We start from the raw sequence: 7,718 nt of genomic DNA on the forward strand, positions 1-7,718 counted from the left end.
TATTGACACAGTACACATGTATGTCAGAACCATCAATGTGTACAAATATGTAGTATAGAATAAATGTATTGTATTAAAAATGCAAGTGTCAAAACACAATATGATGATGAGCAATACTGTAGAATAATCAGATACAATACATGCAAGTTTAAATGAAAATCCAAGTTTATTGCAAGTTGAATCAGAATGACAGTTGAAGCGGTTGAAACCAGTCCAGATTAACATTCGGATCGATTACCACATCTGAGTCGTTCGACAAGCGATCTAAGCCCATCACCAAGTCTGGAGACAACATTACGCACACCAGAGTAAGCTCTTTCTCCAAGAGAGGTAAATCTTTGTCCAAAGGAGCTAAATCCAGACTGTGGTTGTGGATTTTGACGTTGTTTTTCATCACTAGGATCGTTAAGATCAATATCTTCAAAATCTTCAAAATTAAGTTCTTCGAGAGTAAACCTTTGTTTTTGTTGTTCATCACTGCATGTTGATGACTGTTCACCACCACATAGTCCTTCAAGGTATTGTTTGACGGGAGGATGTGAAAGGATAGGTAAAAGCTGGGAATCGAGTGATTCAAGATCGAGAGTTTTTCTGGAAACTAGCTTAATGAGATTTATTTTGGCGAAATCCAGCTGTTGATTAACATGAGTCTGCTCGAATACACACTTGTTCTTTTTTCTTTGAAGATCAGCAAGTTTAGAGTATCCTTCTGCAATCTCACGCTCAAGTTTTTTCATCATATCCATATACTTTGAACGGTCGCGACTATTTTTGTGGAATTCAAGTCTCAAATTGCCAAACCTTTCCCCCAAGCGTTTCACCAGGTTCTGTTGATCCTCAAGTTGAAGGTCTATCAACTCGCATTCTTTTGTATGCCTATCATGGTCATGTTTACTTTTTGAGTATTCTCTGAGAAAATTCTTAGTTTTAGCTGAAAGTGGAACACGACTACTCAAGTTTATACCGCTTGTATTAGGATTTGACGAAGGACCATATTTTGGAGTTGTAGCTACAGTAGAAAAAACTGGATTGGCAATAGTAACTGAGCAAACAAGTAGGATCGATGACAGTACGGCGATCGGTAGTTTCATTTTACTGGTTTGATCGAGTTGCGGATGATTATCATTCAACAGGTCGGATTTGGATCGTATTTATGTCGGTTGTTGAGTGGATAATATTAAAAGCATATTTCTTGGAGACCTTCCTAAGGGATTAGCTTTATTGTCAGGGTTGGTGTTGATTTGCTATCAATTTCAAGGCGACTCAAAAGGGATCTCCCTTTATGACAATCTATAATTTTTACTGAGCCACTGTTCGGCTATACATCTAAACATCGTACGATTGATTGATCAATTATGTAGTTCCTCACCCTTATTCACCCTAACCCTGATTAGTGTCAAATCATAATCAAATAAGCACAGTCCATGCAAATCTGTAAACCTATGTGGGACTGAGCTGATATTCAGTTATTAGCTGTTCATCAATGGATTCAATCAATCAATTGAATCAATACAATCCAGTTCATGTTACAACCACAATGTCACATTGATGATCAGTGACTTGCAACTGCTGTGTTGGCATTGCATGTTGTGTGTTACTATATCAATATCGATTGTCACTATATAGCTGTATCAATCACACATCATGATCATATGTCATGGTTGACTAGTATTCTGGATTGATGTACACATTGTATTGTATTGCATCACTCGAACACGAACACGAACTTTGTATGACTCGTTGATCAACTTTGTTCAATAACTCGTTGTATGACTCGTATATACACTGCAATTGGATCCAGTCACTCGACATTACAACACTGTCCACATACAACCTGATTGTGATGGTGGCTGTCGATCTGATTGTCGTGTCAGTATATATGTCGAGTATGTATATCCGAGTGATCAAGCCATACATGTATATGCATACAATACACACCAGTTGCGTTGATCAGCATGTGTCAACTGGTCAATATTGTCAACCTGGTTATACACGCACTTGACATGTATATCTGGACAGTGATCATTGTACAATCCAGGCTGTTGTGCAAACCATATATGACCAGTCATGTCAAATATCCAATCAAATATCCAGTCATGAATACAGCCAGAAATACAAACTCGGGTAGTTCGAGTATCGATCAACAACTGCGATCGATATCAAACTACCATGCACAATTGATTGTAATCCACACCAGTTGTAGTCAATCACACATGTCACACATGTCATGGTGTATGTATATTTAATGTCGAATGACAATCAAAGTTTATTGCAAGTTGAATCAAAATGACAGTTGAAACAGTTGAAACCAGATCAGATTAACATTCGGATCGATTACCACATCTGAATTGGTCGATTAGCGATCTAAACCTATCACCAAATCTGGAGAAAGCTTTACGTATACCAGAGGAAACTCTATGTTTAAAGGAAGAAAGTCTCTGTCCAAAGGAGTGAAATCCAGACTGTGTTTGCGGTGACGGTTGTGGATCTTGACGTTGCTGTTCAAAGTTAGAGCTTTGACCAGAGCCACCACTGCATGCTGATGATTGTTCACATAATTCGCCGAGGTATTGTTTAACGACAGGATGTGAAAGGATACGCAAAAGTTGGCCATCGAATGTTTGAACATTGAAGGGTTCTTCAGAAACGAACTCCACAAGACTTATTTTGATAAGTTCCAAATCATAATCGAAACGACTAAGCTCGAATTTGCACCTGTTCTTTTTTCTTTGAAGAAAACCAAAATCAGACTCTTCTTTTTCAAGTTTCTGCTCAAGCTCCTTCATTCGATCGTTGCCGTTGTTGGATTTTAGTTTAAGCTTGTTTGTTAAAGTTTTACGCTCCAAATTAGAAATCTTTTTTTCCAGATGATTCTTGATACTCCGTAGATTACTATGTTCAAGATCTATCAATTCGCATTCCTTTTTTTTCCTATTATAGTCATTATGTACTTTTGAGTATTCTTTGAGCAAACTCTTCATGTCAACTGGAGGTAAAACAAGACTGCGCAAGCTTGCACCGTTTGTATTAGAAGCTGACGAGGGGTTATATACAGTATCTGTAGTCGTACTGGGATGAATTGGTTTGGCAATAGTGACTGAGCAAACAAGCAGGATTGATGATAGTACGGCGATTGGTAGTTTCATTTTACTGGTTTGATCGAGTTGCAGATGATTGTCATTCAACAGGTTGGGTCTAAATTGTATTTATATCAGCTGAGTGAATGACCGTCCTAAGGGATTGGTGTTACTATCAGGGTTGTCGATTTGTTATCAATGTCAAACTTTGAAGGGATATCCCTTTATATGACGATCCGCAATTTTTACTGAACCGCTGCTCGGCTATACATCTAAACATCGTACGATTGATTGATCAATTATGTAGTTTCCCGCCCTTATTCACCCTAACCCTGATTAGTGTGTTAAATCATAATCAAATAAGCACAGTCCATGTAAACCTCCAAATCTATGTGGGACTGAGCTGATATTCAGTTATTAGTTGTTCATCAATGGATTCAATCAATCAATTGAATCAATACAATCCAGTTCATATTGCAACCACAATGTCACATTGATGATCAGTGACTTGCAACTGTTGTGTTGGCATTGCATGTTGTGTTACTATATCAACATCGATTGTCACTATATAGCTGTATTGACTACACATCATGATCATATGTCATGGTTGACTCGTATTCTGGATTGATGTACACATTGTATTGTATTGCATCACTCGAACACAAACACAAACTTTGTATGACTCGTTGAGCAACTTGTTCAATAACTCGTTGTATGACTCGTATATACACTGCAATTGGATCCAGTCACTCGACATTACAACACTGTCCACATACAACCTGATTGTGATGGTGGCTGTCGATCTGATTGTCGTGTCAGTATATATGTCGAGTATGTACATCCAAGTGATCAAGCCATACATGTATATGCATACAATACACACCAGTTGCGTTGATCAGCATGTGTCAACTGGTCAATATTGTCAACCTGGTTATACACGCACTTGACATGTATATCTGGACAGTGATCATTGTACAATCCAGACTGTTGTGCAAACCATATATGACCAGTCATGTCAAGTATCCAATCAAATATCCAGTCATGAATACAGCCAGGAATACAAACTCGGGTAGTTCGAGTATCGATCAACAACTGCAATCGATATCAAACTATCGTGCACAATCGATTGTAATCTATACCAGTTATAGTCAATCACACATGTCACACATGTCATGGTGTATGTATATTTAATGTCGAATGACAATCAAAGTTTATTGCAAGTTGAATCAAAATGACAGTTGAAACAGTTGAAACCAGTCCAGATTAACATTCGGATCGATTACCACATCTGAATCGTTCAACAAGAGATCTAAACCTATCACCAAATCTGGAGAAAGCTTTACGTATACCAGAGGAAACTCTATGTTTAAAGGAAGAAAGTCTCTGTCCAAAGGAGCGAAATCCAGATTGTGTTTGCGGTCGTGGAGCTTGACGTTGACGTTTTCCATCACTAGAATCGCCAAGATCAATCTCTTCAAAACTGTCATCATTAGGATTTTGACGTCGTTCAGCAGGAAAACTTTGACCAAAACCCTTTGTGCATGCTGATGATTGTTCACCACTACATAGTCCCTCAAGGTATTGTTTAACGGAAGAATGTGAGAGGATAAGCAAAAGTTGCTTATCAAATAATTCAATATTGAAAGATGTTCCAAAAACGGATTTCACAAGATCTATTTGAACGAGTTTCAATTGTCGAGTAAAATAACTATTCTTGAAACTGCATTTTTTATCCTTTCTTTCAAGTTTGATAAGTTTGGAATATCCGTCTTCAAGCTCATGCCCAACCCTTTCCATTTCATCATCATCACTATATTCTGAATCGCTGTGACCGTTTCCTTGAAGTTCAAGTTTCAAAGCGTCAAACCTTTCTCTCAGATGTTTTACTAGTTTTTGTTGATCCTCAAATTGAAGCTTTATCAATTCGCATTCTTTTGTATGCCTATCATGGTCATGCTTTCTTTCTGAATAGTTTTCAAGCAAATCTTCGATGTCAACTGAAAGTGAATCAAGACTACCCAAGTTTACATCGTCTGTATTGGGAGTTGTAGAGGGGTTAGACTCGGTACTTGTAGTTGAACTGGGAACAACTGTCGAAGAGACATGGTCTGTACTTGCAGTCGTACTGGGAACAACTGGATTGGCTGTAGTGACTGAACAAACAAGCAGGATTGATGATAGTACAGCAACTGATAGTTTCATTTTACTGGTTTGATTAAAAAAGTTGCAGACGATTGTCGTTCAACAGGTTGGGTTAATCGTATTTATATCAGCTGAGTGGATAATATTAAAAGCATATTTCTTGGATGGCCGTTCCAAATAATCAGGTTTATTGTCAGGGTTGGTGTCAATTTACTATCAATTTCAAAGCGATTCGAAAGGGATATCCCTTTATATGACGATCAGTAATTTTTGCTAAACCGCTGCTTAGTTATGCATCCAAACGTTGTATGGTCGATTGTGTAGTTTTCCACCCTTATTCACCCCCAAAAGGGTCAGTGAGCCACAATCTAAAAAATCAGTATAAACCAAGACTTTATGCAACTGAGCTGACATTCAGTTATTAGTTGGTCATCAATGTGTTGTGATATTGCATGATTTGCAATCACAGTTGATTGACATGATTCAAACATGTCATGGTTTAGTAGTACTTTCCACTCAACTCGACACGATCAATCATAATTAGTATTGATCGAGTGATTCAATCAATCAATTGAATCAATACAATCCAGTTCATGTTGTAACCACAATGTTACATTGATGATCAATGACTTGCAACTGTTGTGTTGGCATTGCATGTTGTGTGTTACTATATCAACATCGATTGTCACTATATAGTTGTATTGACTACACATCATGATCATATGTCATGGTTGACTCGTATTCTGGATTGATGTACACATTGTATTGTATTGCATCACTCGAACACAAACACGAACTTTGTATGACTCGTTGAGCAACTTGTTCAATAACTCGTTGTATGACTCGTATATACACTGCAATTGGATCCAGTCACTCGACATTACAACATGATCCACATACAACCTGATTGTGATGGTGGTTGTCGATCTGATTGTCGTGTCGGTATATATGTCGAGTATGTACATCCGAGTGATCAAGCCATACATGTATATACACACAATACATACAATACACACCAGTTGCATTGATCAGCATGTGTCAACTGGTCAATATCGTCAACCTGATTATACACGCACTTGACATGTACATCTGGACAGTAATCATTGTACAATCCAGACTGTTGTGCAAACCATATATGACCAGTCATGTCAAGTATCCAATCAAACATCCAGTCATGAATACAACCAGGAATACAAACTCGGGTAGTCCGAGTATCGATCAACAACTGCAATCGATATCAAACTATCGTGCACAATCGATTGTAATCCACACCAGTTATAGTCAATCACACATGTCACACATGCCATGGTGTATGTATATTTAATGTCAAATGACAATCAAAGTTTATTGCAAGTTGAAACAGTTGAACCAGTCCATATTAACATTCGGATTAATTTTCACTTCTGAATTGATCGATGAGCGATTTAAACCTATCACCAAATTTGGAGAAACCACTACGTATACCAGAGGAGAGTCTCTGTCCAAAGGAGCGAAATCCAGACTGTGTTTGCGGTGACGGTTGTGGATCTTGACGTTGCTGTTCAAAGTTAGAACTTTGACCAGAGCCACCACTGCATGCTGATGATTGTTCACATAATTCGCCGAGGTATTGTTTAACGATAGGATGTGAAAGGATACGCAAAAGTTGGCCATCGAGTGTTTGAGCAGTAAAAGGTTCTTTGAAAACGAACTCCACAAGACTTATTATGATAAGTTCCAAATCATAATCGAAACGACTAAGCTCGAATTTGCACCTGTTCTTTTTTCTTTGAAGAAAGGCAAAATCAGACTCTTCTTTTTCAAGTTTCTGCTCAAGCTCCTTCATTCGATCGTTGCCGTTGTTGGATTTTAGTTTAAACTTGTTTGTTAGCATTTTACGTTTCAAATTAGAAATCTTTTTTTCCAGATGACTCTTTGTACTCCGTAGATTACTATGTTCAAGATCTATCAATTCGCATTCCTTTTTTTTCCTATTATAGTCATTATGTACTTTTGAGTATTCTTTGAGCAAATTCTTCATGTCAGCTGAAAGTGAATCAAGACTACCCAAGTCTATGCTGTTTGGATTAGGAGTTGCAGATGGGTTATATACAGTATCTGTAGTTTCAGTAGGGAGAATTGGTTTGGCAATAGTAACTGAACAAATAAGCAGGATTGATGATAGTACAGCAGTTGGTAGTTTCATTTTACTGGTTTGATTAAACAAGTTGTGGATGATTGTTATTCAGCAGGTCGGATTTGGATGGTATTTATATTGGTTGTTGAGTGGATAATATTAAAAAGCATATTTCTTGGAGACCGTCCTAAGGGATTGGTGTTACTATCAGGGTTGGTGTTGATTTGCTATCAGTGTCAAACTTTGAAGGATCTCCCTTTATATGGTGGCATGTAATATTTGCCGAGTGCTACTTGGCTATACACTCAAACCTTGTATGGTCGATTGTGTAGTTTTCCACCCTTATTCACCCCAAAAAGGGTCAGTGAGCCACAATCTAAGAA

General features: G+C 37.8%; 4 protein-coding genes across 4 annotated transcripts; all 4 read right to left on the reverse strand.

Moving 5' to 3' along the window:
- Positions 1-218: 218 nt before the first annotated feature.
- On the reverse strand, positions 219-1,091 carry BATDEDRAFT_93116 (uncharacterized protein; the record flags this gene model as incomplete). The annotated part of the gene is made up of 1 exon (XM_006683288.1): positions 219-1,091. One exon carries the CDS (start codon positions 1,089-1,091, stop codon positions 219-221), a length of 873 nt encoding a protein of 290 aa, XP_006683351.1.
- Positions 1,092-2,318: 1,227 nt separating this feature from the next.
- On the reverse strand, positions 2,319-3,146 carry BATDEDRAFT_93115 (uncharacterized protein; the record flags this gene model as incomplete). Its single annotated transcript, XM_006683289.1, has 1 exon — positions 2,319-3,146. One exon carries the CDS (start codon positions 3,144-3,146, stop codon positions 2,319-2,321), a length of 828 nt encoding a protein of 275 aa, XP_006683352.1.
- Positions 3,147-4,340: 1,194 nt separating this feature from the next.
- On the reverse strand, positions 4,341-5,279 carry BATDEDRAFT_28878 (uncharacterized protein; the record flags this gene model as incomplete). Its single annotated transcript, XM_006683290.1, has 1 exon — positions 4,341-5,279. The coding sequence occupies one exon, from the start codon at positions 5,277-5,279 to the stop codon at positions 4,341-4,343; it is 939 nt and encodes a 312-aa protein (XP_006683353.1).
- Positions 5,280-6,609: 1,330 nt separating this feature from the next.
- On the reverse strand, positions 6,610-7,404 carry BATDEDRAFT_93113 (uncharacterized protein; the record flags this gene model as incomplete). The annotated part of the gene is made up of 1 exon (XM_006683291.1): positions 6,610-7,404. The coding sequence occupies one exon, from the start codon at positions 7,402-7,404 to the stop codon at positions 6,610-6,612; it is 795 nt and encodes a 264-aa protein (XP_006683354.1).
- Between the last annotated feature and the right edge of the window lie 314 nt (positions 7,405-7,718).

The sequence above is a fragment of the Batrachochytrium dendrobatidis genome (genome assembly GCF_000203795.2).
Source record: "Batrachochytrium dendrobatidis JAM81 unplaced genomic scaffold BATDEscaffold_81, whole genome shotgun sequence".
NCBI classification, from domain to species: Eukaryota; Fungi; Chytridiomycota; class Chytridiomycetes; order Rhizophydiales; genus Batrachochytrium; species Batrachochytrium dendrobatidis.